The 24,619-nt window shown below is 37.3% G+C and overlaps 1 protein-coding gene across 3 annotated transcripts in view; it reads right to left on the reverse strand.

Moving 5' to 3' along the window:
• Positions 1 to 24,619, reverse strand: part of tbc1d22a (TBC1 domain family, member 22a) — a 175,712-nt gene that overhangs the window by 96,960 nt on the left and 54,133 nt on the right. For all 3 annotated transcript variants that reach the window (XM_055191480.2, XM_055191478.2, XM_055191479.2), the window contains one exon: positions 5,500 to 5,606. In XM_055191480.2, coding sequence (XP_055047455.2) covers positions 5,500 to 5,606 — 107 coding nt within the window. The remainder of the gene's footprint in view (positions 1 to 5,499; positions 5,607 to 24,619) is intronic.

A 24,619-nucleotide genomic window follows, 5' to 3' on the forward strand; every position in this document is an offset into this window, starting at 1 on the left:
CATAATTTAAAAAAGGTCACCCTCAATTGTTAAATTTGGCTGTTTAGTACATTGATTTTAATTCATTTGCTTAAATGATTTAAGTTGATTTTAGTTCTCGTTATGAAAAGATAAAAAAGGTTAGATTTTGAATAATTTTAACAGGTTTAAATACATATGACCCTAAACCTTGATTATTTTCAAACTATACAAATGAATGATGAAAAGCATATTATCTTTCATGAAATGCTTAGCAGATACATTTATATTCAATAAATGTCAATTGCAAAAGAAGATATAATGCATGGCATGCAGTAAAAACATTATGGGTGCTGTGCAGTGTTATGCACAAAAGTTAGGTGAGCGTAATATTTTACATCACAGCTGTTATTATATTGTGCATTTTAGCACTACTAAAATACTATATTGACCTATCAGCATCAATGATAATTAATTTTATAAGTGCTGGCATTGTAATTATTAGATATTTTAAACAGTCGGTTTAGGCTTAATGCATCAAGAATGATAACTAGTATTATAAAATGTTAATTTTTGATTTAGAACATAACGTTATTGTCCGTTGGTGTGGACAAAAATCTGTGAAAACCCAGCTAAAGTCATTTATTTGTGATTTACTGTTTTAAAGAACTTTAAATTTAAAGAACATTCTGTGAAAAATAACCTTGATATTTTTAAAGGCGGAGTCAGAGCTTTAAGTGGGCCGGTCTAGCTCTTAAGCGTACCACCACCTCTCCGTGCGGCCAGAACATGCTTTTAGCGTATCGGAACGCTCATTTGCCCATCTGTTTAAATCAGGGGTTTAATTTAATCTTTTGGCTGCACTGCCGCTTTTCAGAGCGCCGTACACAATGTACGCTTCCTAATTCGTCCCACCGAGACCAGAGACTACAATACCCATACACCCTTAAGTTTTACAAGTTAAAATCGCATGTGTCGCTTTTGCTGCTGTCAGCAACAACTCAACGTGGTCCGGGGAGGTGTGTGTTTGTGTGTGAAATGCGCAACCATAGCTGCTCGGTTAAAATGAAAATACAATGAACACTTAATATGCCCTCCTTGTTTTAGACTCTGAGTAGTAAAAGAACAAGGTCAGAATCAAAGGACTTGCTGGCTGACATCCCACCAAGCCAGAATGATATCGCTGCAGGGCAGGTCAGACGCAAGCTTTTTCTAATACCCTTTTGTAGGTATGTGACAATCTTCGCTGTCGCTGCTGTCAGTTTGGTTCCCCTTAACACAACTTCGGATTTCCTCAGACAATGTCCAGAGTAAAAACACTATTGAAATTGTAATATACATTTAGTTTAATTGCTAATCTACAAATGAACGAAATTTAATGAATTGGAACGACACGCACAGGAGTTTTACCACAAACAAAATGGAAAACAATGGGAGAAAATAAAGTGATGACACATGAGTTTCAAATGGCCAGTATTTTGATATTCTTGAACCCATAAACATGGTCTTGGTGTCATTTTAAAGTTTTTTTCAAGCTCTTTTTATCTGAACAACTAGTTTTAGCATTAAACCATGTTAAAAAATTTCATTTGCATACTTTTTGCAAATTTTATTTATGTTCAATAGATCATTCTACAGTAGCTCTTTCTAAGGGTATTTTTTCAAAATCCTTTTGTACATTTTATTTATGTTCAGTATCTATATCTAGCTAAAGCAAAACTACAAACATATAAAAGTATTTATTATTTTTTACAAGGTCGTCTGTTGACTGCTGTATATAAACCCCTTCAATATAAGAGTCGAGTCAGCAAAAAAAGCAAAAAAAAAAATAATAATAATAATAGAGTACCGGCACTTCTTTTGGGCCACTTAAAGCACTGGGCAGAGTGCATGGTTTCTGAAAAACGCTTTGGAAAAGTGAGTCGGGCCGAATACCAAAACACACTTGTAGCCAATCAGCAGTAAGGGGCGTCTACTAAACGGCATCGTTGCATGGTTTGCGTATGTGTGGGGCAGGTCTATCAAAAGAAGGTCCAGATTCTATTGGGGTAGGGGCGTGTTTGTTTAGGTAATTTCAAATGTAAACATTGGGTTTCAGAGATCATGTACCCCGCCTTTATATTGACTGAGTAAGGTCATGACAAAGATTGAAATCAATGTGAAATTAATGATTGAAATCTTTGATGCTCAAAATGTATACTGTATTTACCTTTATAGTTAAGGATACTTGTGTGCAAACTACATTGCTTTCATTGTTAAGTTTCAATAACATACTATTTTTATACAGTACTGTGCAAAAGTTTTTGCAATGTTAAAGTGATCATATATAATTGTTTCTCAGTCTCTTTAATAAAACACATCCAGAAAATACAGGAAATGTCTATATAGTATTAAAAACTGTATAAAAATGTAAACTCCCCTTCCACTTGAGCAATAGCAGGAATAGCAGGATCTCTTAAACCTAAATAAAATTAAATCCTAATTTCTAATTTTAAAGAAATTAGTATTTTTACTTCATTCTGCTCAAAAACACTCAAGATGTGTTTAATGCCAAGAGAGGTCACACTAAACACAGATGGTGCCTAAAGAAGACATTTTGTCCTGAAAATGTAAAAAAAATGTACATATTTCCTATATTTTTCCTATATATAGTTTGTATCTTAATTAAATAGATTGAAAAATAAATATGGTTGGACAATAAAACTTTTAAAACAACAAGCCTGGTGGTGGTGGCCTAAGACTTTTGCACAGTACTGTATATTAACTAATTATTACATTTAATCTAAAAACTCTGCAGTTAGCTATTTGACCTGTAGTAAAATTGACTTTCTCAAAAATATATCTTTTCCATGTGGATTTTGTGATTAAGACGGCGAGTGGATTATGTTCCAAAGTTTGACAAATGTTGCGGTTTGTATTTTGGTTGTGAGGACCAAACCAAGAAAAATAAACGCAGGCTGGAATAGTCCATCAGGATGACTGTGTGTTGATTTGCAATATGACACAAAGTCCTGAGGCTGAATCTGCTTTGTGGTGTCTTGGCCTCGGGGTTGGACATCACAGATAATGGCTGGTGCAGTGAGCTGCCTACTTTAACACGCATTTTTCATTTCCCCTCTTCGGGGCTAAGAATACAGATGGATTTGCACCTAATGGATCCACACATGTAAACCAGCCAGCTTGGCTAGCAGGAGACAAACAACAGAGTTATTTTCCAGGGGCTTAAGGTCTTCCTATTAATAAGTCATGACTCTTCAGCAAACATCGACTTTTCAGAGAACAGGCAGGACAGAAGGACAATCGTTAGGTTAAAACTGCATGATCTCATAAAAAGCACAGAAACCAGAATGGTCGTTTGAAACCAAACTGAACTGTTTTTAAAATACTTTACTTGCATGTTTTGTTATTATTTACATGTTATTTTCATGTTGTTCGAAACCTGTAATACGTTTTAAAATGCATTTAAGATTTAAAAGTGATTTTACATCATACAGATCAATCTACGGTACTCCTCACTCAAAACGATCATTTTTGATACCTTCCTAGAAGATGTGCGCTATAAAGTACAATTTATTACGAGGCCTTACAATTGCAATATTACTCCCGACACAGGAGGAAAATACAATACTTGTAATTAAAAGCAATTCCTACCCCATGCATATAAAATGGAAGAGCTCTCCTGAGAACCGAACACAATTACGCACGGCAAAATTGCAGTAAAAACTAAACTAAGTGTTAACAACCACACCAAAACATGCAGCGAGCGCTGCGCAGCTGACTCTTAACAACTTGCGAGCAAATGTTCAGAGCTATCAGCAGCAATGGTGTGAAGGTGTAAGGAAAACAAAGAGTGGAGAAAAATCATTAGCACCTAAGAGAATATGCTTTATACACACAAATTGCTGCAGTAATTAGAGACAAAATACCACAAAAGCTTTGGAGGGCCTGGAGTGCATTTCAATCTAATACCAGCGAGGAAGGCTGTTTCACTGAATACAAATGGTCTTTATGTGCGTGGAGTGTGTATAAGGAGTCCATCTTTATCTATAGGCACTTCAAACACGAGCATAATAGGGAAGGATTTCAACTATTGGCCCCTTCATTCACTAACAGAATACTGAATTTTTCCAACGGAAAATTTTAACATATAAACGATTTACTCTTATTTTTATTGAACTTTAAAGGGACACTCCACTTTTTTTAAATATGCTCATTTTCCAGTTCCCCTAGAGTAAAACATTTGATTTTTACCATTTTGGAATCCATTCAGCTGATCTCTGGGTCTGGCGCTAGCACTTTTAGCATAATCCATTGAATCTGATTAGACCATTAGCATTGCGCCTAAATATAACCAAAGAGTTTTGATATTTTTCCTATTTAAAACTTGACTCTTCTGTAGTTACATCGTGTACTAAGACTGACAGAAAATTACAAGTTGTGATTTTCTAGGCCGATATGTCTAGGAACTATACTCTCATTCAGACGTAATAATCAAGGACTTTGCTGCTGTAACATGGCTGCAGCAGGCGTAGTGATATTACGCAGCGCCTGAAAATAGTCCCCTTGGTTACTTTGAATAGCAGGGGACTATTTTCAGGCGCTGCGTAATATTATTGCGATGCTAAGGGTCTAATCAGATTCAATAGATTATGCTAAGCTATGCTAAAAGTGGTAGTGCCAGACCCAGAGATCAGCTGAATGGATTCCAAAACGGTAAAAATAAAATGTTTAACTCTAAGGAAGCTGAAAAATGAGCATATTTTAAAAAAAAGTGGAGTGTCCCTTTAAAACATTGTAAATAATGAATCCAATTACAATTTGATGTCAAAACTTGTCCAAATAAAAAGTGCAAAAATAAACGTTTTTATATCATTTAATGTAAACGGCAACACGTTTCTTCAAAAGTGCACTTTTAAGATGGTGATTGGTGAATACGACATTTAAAAATAAGACTGTAGTAAGAATTAGTAAACATTTTTTAATACGCATTTCTTCAAAAAGGTGGAGAAAAAAGCAACAAAACAAGTAACACGAGTCTCTTTTGTCATATTTCTTGGAGAGATGATTGTGGAAACGTGAGGACAAGGAGACAGCAACCACCTACCATCAACTATATCGCATGTCCCACCTCAGACGCGTAAGCAGCATGGGTGTTTTTACAGCCTTAAATCAATTAGAGATATGGCAGGCAAGATAAAGTGAATGTGGGGCGGAGGGGACGCTTTGCTTTCCCATGACAATTCGTGCATTGCTGGGCCCTTTGGATAAGGAGGTTATTTCCTGCCTGTGGTGCGGTGAAAGAATATTCATCATGGATTTTATTCCTGGACAGGCCAAGCGAGGGAAGGCAAGGGGAGGAAACGGGACGGGGCACCTACACGCAGGGGACTCTCACCAAGACACATTCGTCCCTTTCCCAGAGGTGAGCTCTTCCCTCTCTCTCTCTCTTTCTCTCTCACTCACTCACTCACACATACACACACACACACACACAGTGAATGTAATCAGGCCCGCACGCTGGCAGATAGGGAATCAATTTACCTGAATACCGTCCAGGAGCTTGCTCATGCACCAGAAGCTGTCAGCCTCGATGTTCCGCAACACCTCTTCCTGCAAGCTGGAAACATTGAAATTTTCCACCTCTTCCTCTGCAAAGAGTGAAAGACAAAAGAACATAAGAGGAAGAAAAAAGAATAAGAGAGAAAGACAGATGGAAAACGATTCAGAGAGAGAAAAAAGCTATGTTACACAAAAGGATAGAACCATAGGGTATACTTTTTAGCCAGGGTCCTTAAACTTTCAGGCTGAAGAGAAAGAAAACATGCACCACTATATTGTTTAGCATTGAGGGGTGGTTTCGCGGACAGGGATTAGCTTAAACCAGGACTAGTGCTTAGTTTAATTAGGACTTATAACAAGTTTTAACAAACATGCCTTACTAAAAACATTACTGGGGTGCATTTTGAGGTAAACAAAGGGCACTGATGTATTTTAAGATATGTCAGTGAAAGTTGCTTTCATTTTGGACAGCTCTTACATTTATTTTAGTCTAGGACTAACCTTTTAGTCTAGGAAACCGCCTCTGAGTGTTGCATATTAAATCTGATCTAAATATGTGTATAGTAGTATATTGATGTATTTTATATATTGTGTTATGATTCTGAAAGCCATTAAAAATGTGTTTACATACTTAGACTCACATACTTTTTACTATGAACATAAATTTTAAGGTTTAATAGATTAATAGATTAAATCTTAAACTTGGGTTATAACACTTAACACGTGGGATGGGAAAATAAACATTTGAATTTCAGCTTCTTTACTGCAAAAAAATGACTTAGTATTTTTGTCATCTGTCAAATTTATGTGAATTTTTGCTTAAATCAAGCAAAACATTTGCCAATGGGGTAAGAAAAGAATCTTTGTAAGTTTATACACTGCAAAGAAAAATGTTTTCAAGAAAAAAATTCTTAGTATTTTTATCTTGTTTTCAGTAAAAATATCAAAAAATTCTTAAATTAACATGCTTTTTTTTGATGAGCAAAACAACCAAAAATATCACATTTAAGTGCTTTTGTGCAAAAAAACAAGCAAAAAATCTGCTAATGGGTTAAGCTAATTTTTCTTGAATTTAGTGTCTAAGAAAAATGTTCAAGATGTTTTGCTTACCCCATTGGCAGTTTTTTATTTATTTTTTTGCTAGTTTTATGCACAAAATCACTTAAATTTGATATACAAGCATCTTAATTTAAGGACTTTTTTGATATTTTTACAAGACATAAATAATAAGAATGTTTTTATTGAAAATCATTTTTTTGCGATGTAGTAAATAAATAAGTAATTTTTTTCCTTAAACAATTCATTCAAGAAAACTTGTTTTAAAGGCGGAGTGCACAATGTTTGAAAAACGCTTTGGAAAAGGGAGTCGGGCCGATTACCAAAACACACTTTTAGCCAATCAGCAGTAAGGGGCGTGTCTACTAACCGTCATCCTTGCCTGGGTTGCGTATGTGTGGGGCGGGTCTATCAAAAGAAGGTCCAGATTCAATTGGGGTAGGGGCGTGTTTGTTTAGATTCAAATATCAACATTGGCTTTCAAACATTGTGCACTCCGCCTTTAAGCACAAATTCACTTTTTGTCTAAAAACAAGACTTATTTTCTTTAATCGTTTTGCTAATCAAGAAAATGTATCTTGATTTAAGAATTTTTAGATATTGGTACTGAAAACAAGGCAAAAATACTAAGTAAGAACGCAATTTTTTGCAGTGTTAAATTTAGCTATGTCTCTACCGATTGTCTATTTTCTGTACTTTTGTGAAAAGCGCTATAGAAATAAACTTGAACCGAATGCACAAGCTTATTGACATTTATTGCCATAAAAGTTAGGCAAGCAATGAAAAAGAAAAAATTAGCTACTTAATGGTATGTGAGACAATTAAGGGTAACTAAACGTGCAAGTCAAGAGTCTTTTATGATATTGTAGTAGACGATTGTTAAAGGGCATTCACATGTGACAGTGGTTTTTAAAGAACTATGCTTGAATAAAAAATAAATACATTCTAATGAAAGATTTTTTTCCCGGGGTAACCTCATATTATCTTTGCAAATTATATGATCTATAGTATGAAAATTACTTCATGGATTTTTGCGATTTGCACAACAAACTCCAGCATCGAATGCCTGCGATTTATTCAGTAACCATTGCAACTGACTCAAACCAAAGCTCTGACAGACAAGGTAAAGGTTGAGCAGGGGCAGGATACCACAGAACTAAATACACACTTCTCACTGCTCTGTCTCCTTGGCAACATGAATCTAACCTTAAAGCGTATGGTGAGACCTGGCTGACAGGACCAGTGGGCTGTTGGGAATATTCGAAGCAGCACAGTTTAGTAGACACACATCCAAAATTAGGCCTCCAACAGCATTACTGCGGCTGCTGGTCCTTGTTTTGTATGCTCATCGAAGTTAGATGTCTGGCAGATCATAGTGGACAGAGAAGATGGAGCCTGATTCCCGCAGTACGGCGAGATAACAGAACGATTTTGAGTTTGAAACTGAATGACCTCCAAATAGAGGACAAGCTGAGTGTGCTTTCACATAACGGCCTTCCGCTCTGGATTCAAGGTGCTTGGGAGAGTTCCTAAGCATGTGGGTGTGTGTGTGGGCTGTAATAAGGCAGTGTTAATCTCTCTAGTTGTGCGAGCTCTCTCTAAGCAGAGTCCCTTAACGGCACTTTTACTCATCACAAAACAAGGACACACAAAAAGGAGCTAAAGGGAAGATGAAAGAGTAAAAGAAGCCAACAGCACCTCATGTGGTTAAATACAGAACTGCAAGTAAATTATGTGTTTGTAGCCTTATATCTCTTACACAGTGGCCACAAAGATTTGGATTTGGACACTGAATCTACAATTATATCAAATTAAATGGCATTTATTCAAAAGAAAGACAGAACATACTTCGACAAAAAGTAGCTCGCTATGTTTAATATTGTATGGATGTATTACTAACAATAGAGCCAAAGCATACTTAGACACCTTGATGTTGACCAATGTTGGTGAAAATGTCAATAGCTTATGGAATAAACTACTTACTCCTGGTTATTACTTTGTGAGAACAACTGTCTGAAGATAATGGGAACTGATTTCATATATTCAATAAAAAGTCACCTTGATACAACTTAAAAGTAAATGCAAAAATGTGCTCTAAAAACCTCTTTTACATATATTTTGCATATAATGAATATTGTTCAAATATCTTAAATGGGAAATTTCACAAGATTTTTTTTAAAGGACAAGTTTGGTATTTTACACTTAAAGCCCTGTTTTCAGATTGTTTATGATGAAATAGAACAGTTTTGATTAAAATTTCGACATATGCCCCCGAGAATTTTCGGGTGTTTATTGTTTCACCTCCCACCTCTACAATGGGTGTATAGGTGCACTGGAACAATCCTTCCTAAAATGCATTAAATTTTCGTTTACAAAGATGTGAAACTCACCGAGTGGTCAGGGGTGTCCACTGATATAAAACCCTTCTGACATCACAAGGGAAGCGAAATTTCAATTACCTATTTTTTTTTACATGCTTGCAGAGAGTTTACCAAAACTAAGTTACTGGGATGTTATTTTTCACATTTTCTAGGTTGATAAAAGCACTGGGGACCTTTAACATGGAAAAAGTCAGATTTTCATGATATTTCCCCTTTAAAAAAAAATTATAATTTTTTCCAATGTCTTCATTTTACATTAGTGCTGCAATGAAAAGTCGACATAGTTGACGTAATCGACCATGAAAATTTGTCATTTTTTTAGTTGAGTCGCCGCATATTTATTTTTCTCCCGTCTCAAACGGCCCACTGTAATTCACCGTCTCCCGTCTCAAATGGCTCAATGTATTTCACCTCCACACCAGTCTGTGCGCTAGTTGGTTAATCTGCTACGCTATTCTCTTTCCTCCCTCTCCCCTTGCATTCACTGCTTAGATTTTGAAAAATGGTGGTGGCAGGTGAGTCTATGGAATTAGAAGTCTGAAAGCTTCCAAAGTATGAAAGTATTTAAAGCCAAGTTGTGATAAAAGAGTGGTCTGTTACACTGGGCCAAACGTCGCTGCCTTATCACGGGAGCACGACAACAATGCACGAGCATCTCAAACGAAAACACTCGGGAGTTATTGATGATGCACCCACAGAGAAGAATAGGACAACGTAAGTATATGATTATTAATGAAACAGCGAGCTAGTCTGTACTTTTTATTTACTCTTTTGAGGAGTACAATGTCTTTGAATGTTAAAGGCGATCAGTTTTTCACATACATTGATTTGTTCGTAGCGGCCCGCCATGGAATGAACACTGGCTGCCACAAATAGATTTTTCATAATTCCATTTACATTTTTATTTTAGTATTTTAAACAGCTCAATTCATTGTTGTGAGTGCTCAGCGTGCCCTCTCTCTCTCTCTCTCTCTCTCTCTCTCTCTATCTCTCTCTCTCTCATGTTGCGTGCAGCGCCTCGACAGTGACAGTAAAAAGGTGGCAGTGTTTTCAAACGTACCTTCCTCTGTATACTTTCTTTTTTGCGTAAACGTCAACATTCACGGATGTTACTAAAAAAGACAACTGATCGAGTTAACATGACTTGAAAAAATATTAGCAGTAGTGCGAGTCTGTGTGCGAGCTTTCTCCCTCCCTATATGATGCGGTATGCCCGTGCATGTGTTCTGTAGTCTGTGTAACAACAACAACAGTGTAATTTCTCATATTTCTGATATTGGACCGAATTGTCTGCGCTATATCACTCACATTTAAAATAAAAAAATGGCTCAAAACACAACAACAATTATGAGAAGAGCAACTGCAGTAAAGCTTCAATGTTAATGTGTTTTGATTTTGTCAGACGATGTCACGTATCTAATCAGAATTTTAGCAGCAGTTAAAGGAACAGCTGGTTGGATTAAACATGACGTGTAATGGGTCGTGTTTAGTCACTATTTTATAGTCTACTTGTTTTATGTCTAACAACAAAACAGATAATATGTAATAAAAGCATTCAGTTGTGTTAAAATGCAATATAATGTGATAGATCAAAGAGTAGAAGTGAAATATTTTAATATTTCTGTTAAGCAACTAATTTGCCCTGGAATATTTTTATTATTATATATATATTGTTTACATTGTAATTTTTTATTTGGTAACATTTACGCTATTTATATTGTTTATGACACCGGTGAGTTCAAAATAAAATGGGCACAATGAAACAACAAAAACAGAACAAAATTTTTTAGAATAGTCGACTAATCAAAAATAGGTCGAAAGATTAGTTGACTATTCGAAAAATTCATCGAAAGATTAGTCGACTAATCGAAAAATTAGTCGAAAGATTAGTCGTTAGAAAATAAGTCGTTAGTGGCAGCACTATTTTAGATACCACAAAACATCCAAGTATTATGGCTCAAGTACAATAATGTGAAATGAACAGAACAAAGTTAAATGCATTACTCAAGTAAGAATAATAAGGGTTACGTACATGCATATATGCATAAATATACAGGTATAAATAAACAGGTGCGTAATTCAGTGTCCAAGGATCCACCCAATGAGGTCACCATGACACCATCTGTCTGAACACATGCAACTGAAACAAGCAGATGTCTTCAGAGATCTGTTTGTGGTTCGCTGTGAATACACACCAGAGCAGACCAACTGGCATTTTTTAAGTATTCTTCCAGGAGTCTCTCATGATCTACAGACCTTTAAAAGTCACTTGTGATTCTTGCGTAAAAAAAACAAAAAGAAACTGGAGAGGTCAAACTCATTTAAAGCAATTCAAAAGTAGCTTTGAATTTTACAGATTTGTACTTTTGCAAGCAACATATAAATCACATATACGACGTCATATTTTAGCAGATGTTCTGTTAATGCATGTTTTGTTTTTGAGGGCTCTTTTTATTATTTCCCTGTCTGCTGACATTACCATTACAGCTTAACACAGTCACTACTGAAGGCCATGCGATTACACTTTCTTTATTGGCAACAATAAAATCTTGTATCCAGAAAAGAATGGTCACAAGGAAACATATCATCAAGCAGAAAATCGTGAAAATCAGATGACATGATTTCACAACTTTTCATTGGCCATTTACATATGTGAAGCAAACTGTATACGGAAATGAACCTGGACATTCAATCTGTCGAAAAATCTCAAAATCAGCAAAATGGACATACGTGGTTTTCATCGGACAGCGACGATATATTAACTAATAACTTATGTATTTTTTCTCAATGCTGTTTGATTATCATTAGTGACAGACAGGAGCAAAATTATTATAGACAGATATATAAAGAATATTCCACTTCAAGTATATAGACAAAATAGTATTGAAATATTTGCCTGCAAACTTAATTTTTAGCAAGTGTTACAACTAACCCCCTGCCTGTTACAATTAACCCCACCTATGGGGAAAGTTGTAACGTTTGGACTTCTGTCACGTTTGGTGTAATTGTCCAAGAATGGTAAGTAATACAAACAAACTTCAAATGGTAATTTGTAGCACGAAATGTGTGTGTTGCTTGTGTAAAAATATAATTAATCAAACTCAAATATTTTTTGAATGATTGAGCCAAAACCAAAAAGCGTTAGGTTGTCCCCCGCTCTCCCCTACTTGTGACTTCTTTCCTTTTCTGATAAAAGACACAATGTGGTAGTGAGTTCCCCATTTCCAAGAAGAATCTAATATTTGACGTTAAAAAACACAAAAATATAAAAATATACACAGAAAGTAGAGCAGGGCTCCAGACTACCTTTTGCCACCAAAATTTGACAGTGTGCCACTGAATTGTACATAGCCGCACATGTGCGACCAGTAAATTTGACCTTATTTTGTGATGTGACACTGAATTTTATTGTACTTTTTGCATCTATCATTAAAGTATTTATTAGTAATACAGTGGAAATTAGTAGAAATGTGAATAGTATAGCTAGCATGGTGATTTACAGTGTGTGCCCCTAAATTTTCTGGTTGCGCCCCTAAATTTTCAGTTGGGGGCCACCGTGCTCCTAGTGCAAAAAGTTAGTCTGGAGCCCTGTAGACCAAATACTCAGAGACTCAAATCATTGAAGCTAGGCTTTTTGGCCCTCACCATCACTTCCTGTTAGCCCGTTGCTGCTTCTTACGTAAAAGCAAAGGGCAGATTCCCCCTGGCATGGAGGAACAACAGACTGCAAAAAGCTGGAATCATCATTGACATCTAACTCTACAAAAGCCTGCAGCATTACATGCCCTCAGTTAGCAGGTCAAAGCAAACAGTCAACTTAGAGGTTAGAGGACATTGCAAGCTTTTACCAGCCTCTTAACCATCAAGCAAGATAGCCCAGAGCATTTTCCACCTACAAAAGACACCGCAACAGTTCGCTCTGATGGATTATGCAATTTGACCCATAGGGTGTTCTAATCCTTTAACCCGGTAACGCCCACTACCGCCCCCTGTGTTAGCTAATGAGTGTCGAACAGAATCCATGGATGTGTAATTGAAGGCAAGGTTAATTAACAAGGGAGTCAACTCCGCAAACATGCCATTCCAACAGGGTGAAATAATGAGGTTGCTGGGTTGGTAATTATGGTGTAAAAGTAGTAGCAGTGAAAGACAAGATGTAGATCCGTCTGTGATTTATGGAGATCATCGAGTTGTAATGAACAAAATGGCTGCAGTAGGGGAGAAACAATGGCAACGAGAACAGATGACCAAGTTTTGAAACTGCTTCCCAGAGCCAGTTGGTGGAAGGAAAAGTTCCAAACAAGCTTCATTATACCACATTCCAGAAAAAAACAAGCAAACACCAGCATGGCATATAAGTGCCAAATATTCCCTTTGTAGCATAATTAGGAGAGATGCCTAATTACATTTTTAAAACTGGTTCAGTGAGAGAAACTGAATCACAGAGGTAACAGATGTAGGTTACTGAAAAATATTGATTAGTAATTTGCAAGTCTTTTTTGAGTGAATGGTGCTTGCCTGTTTAGGATTCATTTTATCTTTACGTAAAATCTGGGCTCTATATACCCCTTGGGATCTTCAATGCAACTTCATTATTACTTTTTGAAGCGCCAAGGTTGAAGTACTGCAACTTAAGTGCTCTTCCGTCATACAATATAGTTCTCCTTTTTTATCAGCTCAAAACATCTCCACATTTTATATACACTTGAATATGTGCCTAAGAATGGCGCAGGTTAGTTAACGTTAGCGCTAGCAGGCATGGGTAACGTTGTATCACACTGCTTATATTTCAAACATAATAAGCTATACTTTTGAGGTTGAAAGAATAATACATTAACTGTTCAAACTATGAGCAAGTAGAGTAATAATGCATAACTATGAGTAATAGTGATCCATGCCTCAAGCAGCAAAACAGAATAGATTAAGCTTTGTTTTAATTACCTATTGAATTCTTTATATGGCAGAAAACTTTATGCTTCAGTTTTTATTACATATGCAGTAAAGAGCTCCTGCCCCTCAGTTCAACCTTAAAAGTTCAAAAATAAAATGCTGTTTATAATTCACATTTTAAGAATGAGCAAAAGAAAATGAGAAACTATTAAAGGGCTTAACTAATACAAATCGATACAAGTGTTATGATCTGCATGTAATAGAATATCATAAGCTGTTGTGTATTCACTTAAAAATATTTTTCACAACCGCAGTTGTTTTGTGGGTTTCTCTTATGCTGCGTTCACACCAGCCGCAGTAGAGGCATCAAGAGCGAGTGATTTCAATGTTAAGTCAATGTGAAGACGCGCTAACGCTGGAGGTCTCGCGACGCGAATGAGGGGTATAGCGCGGCGCGGTAGACGCAATTCCGCCTCGTTCGCGCGAAATTGAGGGTTGTCGCGGCAAACGCGAGAGTTAAAAAAAATTGAACTCCGGTGGAAAACACGTTGCGTTAACCAATCAGTAGCTCGCTCTAGTAGTGATGTGATTACAGGAAGCGAGCGGAGTCGCAGAAGCCCCTCCCATTACGAAAATTTTTGCGTGAATGTCTCGATGACTAGAATTTCACGCGCGGCTTTCACACGCAAATGAAGCGAGTAAACTCAAACTGTTCAAGCGGCAAACTAGGCGCGATACACGCGATTTTGACGCTTCACGGATATGGTGCAATCACACCAGCCGCGGTAAGGGCGGCAAGTTGGACGCTTGAACATTTGAGTTTACTCGCTTCAATCGCGCGTGAAAGCCGCGCTTGAAATTCTAGTCATTCGAGACGTTCACGCGGAAATGCGCGCCATGGGAGGGGCTTCTGCGACTCCACTGAGACTCTGCTCACTTCCTGTAATCACGTCACTACTACAGCAAGGTCCTGATTGGTTAACCCGGCTCTGAAATCCGCCGAAGTTCCGATTTTTCAACCGTACCTCGCCGCAGGATGGCTAATCGCATCTTTGCATTGACTTAACATGTAAACCACTCGCGTTTGCCGCCTATATCGCATCTGGTGTGAAACCTGCAGTAGATTGGACAAGTAACCATGACAATCATTAAAGACTTGAGAATTATTACAAAGTTTTTCTCTGTGTCTTTGTTTTTAAGACTTGAATAAAACAAAGCATTTGCAATAGATTGATATGTGGATAGGGTAAAAAAACATAATAAATATCACTTTATCTTCAACTTCATTCACTGCATTATTATTATGGCATGCAGGAGCTTCAGCACTGGTTGAAACAGAAGTGAACTTCCCTGAGTGTGAAATATGATACAAGATTAGCCCATTAAAAAATTAATTTGCTTTTATTAGAAACGTAAGGGGAATCATTATATCATTACACTCATGAGCCATTAAGACCATGGCCAGACCGCAATACCGCATCAGTTCAGTTCTTGTAAATTGACACCAAATGAAAAATAAAATTGATCAATAGAATTTTTTAGTAACACAGCAAATACATTTACATGGGTGACTGCGTGGCGTTCCAAAAATATGACGAACTCTAAGAAATGGATTTTGTTAATTGTTATGAACTGCACCAAGTCGAGCATGACACATTTCGGTGATGTAAATGAACCAAAAGCGATTTCTCAGAACGAGGATCTGCGCTGAAATTCAATTTATAGCTTTTTATAGCCAAGTAATTAAACTAGATCCAAAAATATTCAATAAGTGCGATTAGTCAGAGAAAACGAATGACTTTATGACAGGGCAATTTTTCCAGATCATTCTTAGCATTTTACATTGTGAGATTAAAAAACTAGGCATAGGCAAGCCTGTGGTACAGATTATAGAAATCGACCCGTGTTATCACATTTGCTGGTACATTTACGCTAATGCAAGATATGTCATTTGAACCATTTCTGTAGCATTTTTAAAAATGGGACCACATCAGCCCTCACATCTGCATAACTGTACTTCAGCTTTTTTATTTGATGTTCTTTTATGTTGTACTGCAGCATATTGGTAAACGTTGGTCGTGTATAATTGCACAGTAACATTAACTGTGAAAAGACTTGCATGTCAAACTGGTCAACAAACTGCTCGTATCTTTAATTTAGTCAACAAGGTAAGAAAGTCCAAGTGCGAACTTAAGAGAAAAAGGAAAAATACCTGACACAAGATATCACGGGCATCTCAAGGCAGTCACTTAACATCTCTCATTGAAGCAAATGAGGAAAGTTAATCAGACCTGCATTAAAATCAGCACTGGGCTTACTTCCTCAAAGAGTGAAATCTCGACAAACCGATACTCATTAGGACCTCGATTTTGGGTCACACACCACTAACCGTTCGATTCGCCCGTGGAGCCCTGTGGCACTTAGTCGATGATCGGTCCACAATGGCCTTCCAGGAGATGGGCAGAAAGCAGGAGTCAGCGGTTATAGGGTGAGCCAACCTAATAATGCACATGCCGTAACAGACAAAGGCTATTGGGAACCTATGAGCTATGTGATTCAGGGTGCCTCCAGGGTAGATAAATGCAGAGTATCCAGCGGGAACACTCAGGCAGATGAGTGTTTATCCTCTACTGAGCAGCATAATGTGAAGTGGTTAATGTTGTAGCTGGCAAGGTCCCTTCCTGCACTGTGAGATTTGCATTCTCTTCCTCAAAGTCATTTTAGGGAAAGTCACCGCACTCGGTGGCCATATTTGCGGCACTTTGCACAGCTATTTAAGCTAAAAGACCATGTTCGATCTGCTTGAATGGATGACGACTGATATATTTTAAATCGCTTGCTACAATCACTGTCCCTAGGTAACACACAGATGGTGTTGGGTAAAAAAACACTATAGGTTAAATGCACTGTAAGTCGCTTTGGATAAAAGTGTCTGCCAAATATGTAAATGGATCTGAGCAATAATAAGACCTAACAATAACTGTACCATAAATTTTGTTTAAAATAAAATGTTGAATTGCACTAAAACACTTCCACTGTTGTTTCTTTAACTCATTGTCCTTGAAGTGCCCTAGATGCTGTTTTCTTACTGCTGTGTCGAGGCAATGACACAAATGCACAAACATACAGTACTGTGCAAAAGCCACCATGCCACAATTAGATTTGTTGTTTTTGCAATGTTATAGTGATCATATACAATTGTTTCTTAGTCTCTAATAGAATACATCCAGAAAATGCAGGAAATGTCTATATAGTAGTAAAAACTGTATAAACTGCGTCAATTTTTAGGGTAAACTCTTCTTCCACTTTAGCAATAGCAGGAAACTGCAAGATCTCTTAAACCTAAATAAAATTAATTCATAATTTCTAATTTTAAAGAAATTTGTCTTTTTACTTCATTCAGCCCTAAGAGAACAAAGCTCTTGTTTTTTTATCTTGGCAAGATATTGGCACATACACTGCCAATGTAATGACAAAAACAAATTCTACTTTTATTTTAACCTGTGGTAGCTTAATTATAGCTTGGTTACGACCGCTTGTAAAAAATGTAGAACAACTTCCACCTCAATAACCACTGCAAAACGCATCAGAACCGTTCAGCGCTAATCTTCAGCTCAGTAACTCATTCTCTATACAGCAGGTCCCTAGATAAAACAACTCTTAAGCTCTTCCTCTGGCACAGATACTGGTGTTCACAGTAATAGTTCACCCAATCGTGTTCATCTTTAAAAAGTAGGGCCATTGAACCACATTTGTCCTATTCGGGAGAATCTATACATAAAGAAGATGCAAATTACACTATCTCTCTCCTAAATCAATAGCACCCCACACTACTGCACATACCATTTCATCCCACTCATTCCTTTTAATTATAAAACTCTATAGCTGCCCAATGGGAAAAGAGCTCTGGCCTGAAAAACGAAAAGAGAAGACAAGGAGAACAGAGAAGACAAAGAACAAAACCTTGCCAGACAAAGCAGCTGCCCGATTGGATGACTGCTTTCATGAAGAACAGCACTGTAGATTAAAAATATCGATAGCACAGACTTGTGTAGCTTTACAAGGTATGCAGACGAAGCCACCTGGTTAAAAGAATAATGAATGAGGATATTATAATGGTCTGATGAGCTGTGGTTTTAAAGCTTTTATTCATACAGAGAACTATAGCCAAGACAGATTTTGTGCATGTTAAAGCTATATAAAAATGAATGTAAAAGAAATTACTGAATGAATAATGGCCAACGTCTCAGAAGCTTAACAATTAGGGATGTCAATTTATGCAATTTCCTATATTTGATGATTGTTTAAATTAACGATCAAACGAATAATTGTTAACAGTAATAGTGCGTAAGCCTTTACTGCAGTGACATATAGTCAATGACATAAAAGTGTGCGTAAAAACGTCAGCTTCCTCACGCAAATTAATTTTTTTGTAAATAACATGCTAGTGGGATTGTAAAATGAGTCAATGTAGTTGTGGTTTTGATAAAATCATCAATTTAAACTTATCTCGTAATGAAACATAATGACGCACACGAAGGGCACTTTTCCCGTCGTCACCTTAGTGTAGCACCTCAACCAGTCAATAATGATCAGTGATATGTATTATATGTTGGGGGCTTTCAAAGTGTAACATTTTACAGTTTCTTGCCAGAATTTAAGATGACTTTTAATCTGTTTATTAAAAATGGCTTTTGGTCTCCTACCCTGTATGTAACTGCATTAGCAGCGTTGCTTTGCTAATGTCGCAGGCTTTCCTGAAGAGGGTCTCTGCTTTCAGTATCCTAACTAGCATTTTCTTTTTTGGACCCTATCAGATCCACTGCAGGTCCCATTTCGTTGCGTTGGCAGCCAGCCTCATCTCGCATGACGTTTAAAATACCAGGTCTGTGTTTGTGAGCATCATTGTGATCATGGCTAGTTTACCTCCTGCGCGCTCGCTTCATTTTTTTTCTTCGGCTGTATGTGTTTTGCGCAGGTGCCGCGCACACATGCATGATCTTGCTTATTCGACAATCGTTACGTTTTTTCCGATTTAATTCTTATCAACAAATAATCAAAGATCGATTAATAGTTAACATTCCTAATAACTATGGGCCCTATTTTAACGATCTAAGTGCATTGTCTAAAGCGCACGGTGCACAGTCTAAACGGGCGTGTCCGATGCCACTTTTGCTAATTTAACGACGGGAAAAATGGTTTGTGCACCGAGCGCATGGTCGAAAAGGGTTGTACCCATTCTAGTAATGAGTAATGGGTGTGTTTTGGACGTAACGTGTAATAAACCAATGAGAGTCTTATCTCTCATTGCCTTTAAAAGCAAGTTGCGCTGGCGCTATGTCTAATCCCCATTTAGATGACGGACTTTATCATCTAAATTTTAATAAGCATAAATTTGCGGACTTTGGCTGATTATGCATTAAATCATGCGATCGCATAATCACGTTTTTCTAGAGGGACTGGCAAATATTGCATATTTCCTTTAATAAAAATGCTTGTAATTGTTCACATGTCATTAAATGTATAAATATGCTGTTGTATTTACAGCGGCTATAACCAGCAGATGCATTCCGTGTATCTCTAAACAGCTAATCTAGTTTGTGTAATCTAATATCTTACCTTTTGGTGTAATAGTCAGTGTAGTGACGCTTTGCAATGAACTTCTGCTCAGTGCCACTTTAAATGCGCGGGCACTTGAGATTCAAGTAGATTTGTTTGGCTGTCACTGGTTTATTGTTCATCAGTTGGGGAAAAAATTGCCCAGCAAGTGATCCCAATTAGTGCTGCACAATTAATCGCATCGCAATCGCAATCGCGATGTCAGCCTGTGCGATAATATGACAGCAAACTGTTGCAATTATACTAAATAAATAAATGTGTGGACTTGTTAACACAAACTTTCTGATAACAGTTTGATGATTTTCCTAGCTGTTTAAAAAAAGAAAGAAAAACGAACAAAAAAGGCAGTGCAAGTGTGTGGCGTGCGTCGTCACTTGTGTGTGCGCAGCGCGGAAATACCAGAGCGAAGATGGATGCAGAGGAGATCGACAGTGATCTGGTAGATAAAAAAAACTCTACGTCTGTTGTATGGCGGTATTTTGGATTTAGGATTACTGACACTGAGCAGTTGCTACATCACGTGGCAATTCGAAAACAATTCTAGTTTTACAAATACACATTTTAGCATTATCACTAAACTGTGTGTGGATTAAAACCCTTAAAACCCATCAAGTTGATACCATTTATTATAATCGCAACTGCACATCGCAATATTAGCATCAATAACTGCAATGGGAAAAATTGCCCAAATCGTGCCGCCCTAATCCCAATAATATCTTTCCTTGATTTTTATCGTTATCGTTCTTCTTTTTGAACCAGTTCATCAGTAAACAATAAAAGTGAAACCGTGAAAGTGACATTGGGGCCAATGTATAGGAACCAATACTTGGAAAGTGACCTTTGCATTTAACCCATTCCAGTGAGTAGTAAACACACACACACACACACACACACACACACACACACACCTGAAGCAGTGGGCTGCTATCCATGCAGTGCCCAGGGAGTAACTACACTCTCAGAAGTAAAGGTACACAAGTTGGCACTGGGACAGTGCCCTTTCAAAAAGGTACACTTTTGTACCCAAAGAGTGCATATTAGTACTTTAAAGGTATATATTGGGAGTTCAAAGATACATATATGTACCTAAATGGTACATATTAGGACCTTTTTTAAAGGGTATTGCCCCAGTGACAGCTTTTGTACCTTTATTTTTGACAGTGTAGGGGCAATGTGCCTTGTTCAAGAGCACCTCATTCACATCATGCTGGCAATGAGAATCAAACCGACAACCATCAAGTTACAAGCCGGACTCTCTAGCCTATAGGCCACAACTGCCAATGTGTTATTGACAAGGTGACATCCTATTACAATAAATACTATTGACAGATAAAGTTTGACCATGGCATCACATCTTAGATATCTTAATAATGTATGTTCCACTTTCCATGAAACTTCACAGCTTTCTGAGCCACCCTGTTAAATAATAGGTAAGCCTACTTATAACATTTGTATGGAAAGCAATTGCTCTCACAAACTAGATAAGGCCATCTCTAAAGGTCATGTAAAAACAAACAGTTTTCAGCCAGAATAAACCTGAAGAAAGACCAGACTTTTTGCAAAGTGTGAAATATTCTGCAAGACTCATTTGAAAGCAAATAACATTGCAAAATTTAGGAGTTCTCTTTGCTGTACAATTATTTGACTAATAAAAAAGAGGGCTCCCTGCAAGCTTGCTACAAGGACAAATCAATAACGTTGAATTTAACTTCAGATGTTAAATTCCATCAGGCCCTGGCTGGCACTTTAAATGCTACTCACAAAGCAGATTAGCAATTTTATTAGTTGAGGGAAAATGGTATTCGGATTTAGATAACACTTTATTATTAAGGTAGCTCGGTGCGGCTGACTTTTGTTTTTCTTTTTACTGTGTACACTACCTAGTACTGTTTTAGGATCACCTCGATTAAGGTTCCATAAAATGTGATGTGTAAAAACAGAGAGGAACACTGATCGTCAGAGAGAATCATCACTACCAACGTCAATGCAAAAGGCAAGATTAGTTGACACCGAGTGACACACACTCACTTCTTTGGCGTTCCTTGTCTAGTATTTAAAAGTGGTATCAAAAGTCACTTCAGAGATGTTGTTAAGTTATAATAACAATGTTTTTGGATTTAAAAGTATTTATTTCTCCATTAAAGTAACAAAATATATGGGATAAAATGCCAAACTTATCAGATATATACAGAAATACGCATTTTCCGCCATCTTGAATTATTTTCTTCGACTCGAGCCACTGGCGCAGCAGCGAGTTCGTCGCTTGTCGCTGGCAAACGGCCACTCCCATTTAAAATGAATGGTAGCCTGTTGCTCTATCTCTGTCTCTCTAGCTAATGTGACTGGGGGGGGGGGGGGTTACAGGATGTGTTTGCATTCACGCAAAAGCCTGTCTGCCAATTTTACTTTTTTTATGGGATCAAAGTGCTGTATGAATGAGCTTTTATTCACTAGTAAGTGGTTTAATATACCAATTTGAATGCATGTTTAAAGCAACACTATGTAGTATTTTACCTTTAAATAATGTCTCTAAAATTATTTCAGTGATAGAACAACTTTTAACTGGAAAAATTGTACTGTTGGTGCAACCTGAGCAGCCTCCTAGCTGCTAGAAGCACACTCTGAAAGTGGCGGTGGAGGGTAGAGCACACAGCCCCGCCCCTCCCCCTACCTGCAGAAGAGTGTCTGATACCAGGCACTGTTGCGCTTTTGAACCACATGGGGGAGCTGCAAGTCATTTTTACATGGAAACTACATAGTGTTGCTTTAATGTTATCGCCCTTACTGAGATCCTACAGATGCAAGATACTGTAAATACTACTGTGACGACAAAATACATCAACTGATACTTACATTAAAAAAGACAAATTCCCCTATAAATAGTTTTAATAGCTTTTAAGCCGTTCTCAGTGTATAACAAATTAGAAAAGTATATTAGCTCGGCTACTTTATTTTGAGCAGCTGTAGCTTGAGAAGCTACAGTTGGGAAGCTACAGTTCCAAAGCTGCTTTGCCAACAAAGCAGACAGTTTTTGGCATGCAACGTGTGCTGTAACACAGGCATTGATGGATATAGGTCTCTTGCCACAGTGAAACTATGATGTTTTGCTGCCGGTTGGTCTCAGCAGTCAGCATTTGGCTGAAATAGCACACTTTGAAAAAGTGTCTGTCAAACATGGCACCATGCCTTATTGCACCGGGTGGAACTGTGGGTAATAAATGGCTGAAAAAGTGAGGCCCACTAACAATTACATTGTCCCACAAACTTCACCTCACACACTATAGTAAAAGAGCTAGAGATTTCCAAAACATCTTTATTGTGGTATTCTTTCATCTTCAGACATGCTTGATGTCCCCTGACAAATATACAGATATACAACCAGCCTCACATACAAAGCAAGTGGACCTTTCGAACAATTAAGCACCTACGGTAATTTTTGATATTTGAACAGCTAGGGCTGTCAGGGTTATGAAATTTGGCTGATGGTTAATTGCCTAATAAATTATGACAACTAATTGCCTGTTTTTGACTTTTGTCGGTTATTATGATTTTTTTGCTTTGACATTTATTTTTCATACATTGTTGTTATTATTTAAATTAAATATTTTGCGAGGTTTACCTGGCAGTGAATATTAATACACATAACACATATTTAAAAGTAATTATTTAATGATAAATAGTTCATACTGCTTATCAAAGTTTCGCAGCATTTCTTTAAATGCTGTTCTCCACTGTATTGAATGGTTTGGCAATGTATCGCATTACACTGTCAGTTAAAGGTGCAGTGTGTAAATTTTAGCAGCATCCAGTGGTGAGGTTGTGAATTTAAACCAATGGCTCAGTCCACTGCTCACCCCTCGCTTTTGAAAGGCATTGAGAAGCTATGGTAGCCGCCACCGGAAAAACATTTAATTGACGGAGACAACTTAGTAAAAAAAGTTTGTCCGTTAAGGGCTTCTGTAGAAACATGGCGGCCCAAAATGGCGACTTCCATGTAAGGGGACCCTCCGCGTATGTAGATAAAAACGTCTCATTCTAAGATAATAAAAACATAACTGTTCATTAGAGAAAGGTCTTTATACACCCCTGATAGTATAGTTTTGTATTTTATCTTGCATTTCTGTCAAGAGGTCCTCCTTAAAATTACACATTGCACCTTTAAGGAACGCCATCCAATACAGTCTCGTGTATACAGGCGCTACAGCTCCCCCTTCTGTTTTTTAAAGAGTTGTGCAATCATTGCGGTGATTTGAAATCATCGCGATGATGTCAAACAATTGCGATGAGACGATTATTTAATCATTGTGACAGCCCTATGAATGGCTGGAATGTGCTGGGAGGAAAACTGAGAAAATGTAAAGAAATAAGAAATGTGTATTAAAACCATTGTGGAAAATTCTTGTTATTGACGTCATAAGCTATTGTTCACAAATTAAATGGACACTCCACTTTTCTTGAAAATATTTCATTTTCCAGCTCCCCTAGAGTTAAACATTTTATTTTTACCGTTTTGGAATCCATTCAGCTGATCTCCAGGTCTGGCGGTACCACTTTTAGCATAGCTTAGCATAATCAATTGAATCTGATTAGACCGTTAGCATTGCGCTAAAAAATAACCAAAGAGTTTTGATATTTTTCCTATTGAAAACTTCTGTAGTTACATTGTGTACTAAGACCGACGGAAAATTAAAAGTTGCGATTTGCTAGGCGATATGGCTATACTCTCATTTTGGGGTACTTTCAATAGCAGGGGACTATTTTATTCAACATAAAAAACATGTAAGACACAAGCTCAATTTCACCTGTTACTGCATTCTAAAATACATAATGCAATCCATAAGGAGGCTCTCAGAAAGGCAGCTTGTTAGTAAAAAATCATTGCTTATTCATTTTCAATAAGCACATTGGCATGCACTTTGAAATGTTTAGCTTCAATCATTTTAAATTTTGTGTGATCTGCAAACAAACACGGTTGCGGCTGATCAGGAATGCCTGATGGAAACCAACAGCACAGAACAAAGACAAAACAACATAATAACTATGCTAACTATCTTGTTTATGGCATTAAACTTGTACAAAGTAGGGTCTTTTGAGTCTTCAAGCTTCAGACATGTTAAAGATAAGTCAACAGCATAAGTTACAGTTTGCCTGCATGC

Source organism: Misgurnus anguillicaudatus, chromosome 1, assembly GCF_027580225.2.
Source record: "Misgurnus anguillicaudatus chromosome 1, ASM2758022v2, whole genome shotgun sequence".
In the NCBI taxonomy this organism is placed as follows: domain Eukaryota; kingdom Metazoa; phylum Chordata; class Actinopteri; order Cypriniformes; family Cobitidae; genus Misgurnus; species Misgurnus anguillicaudatus.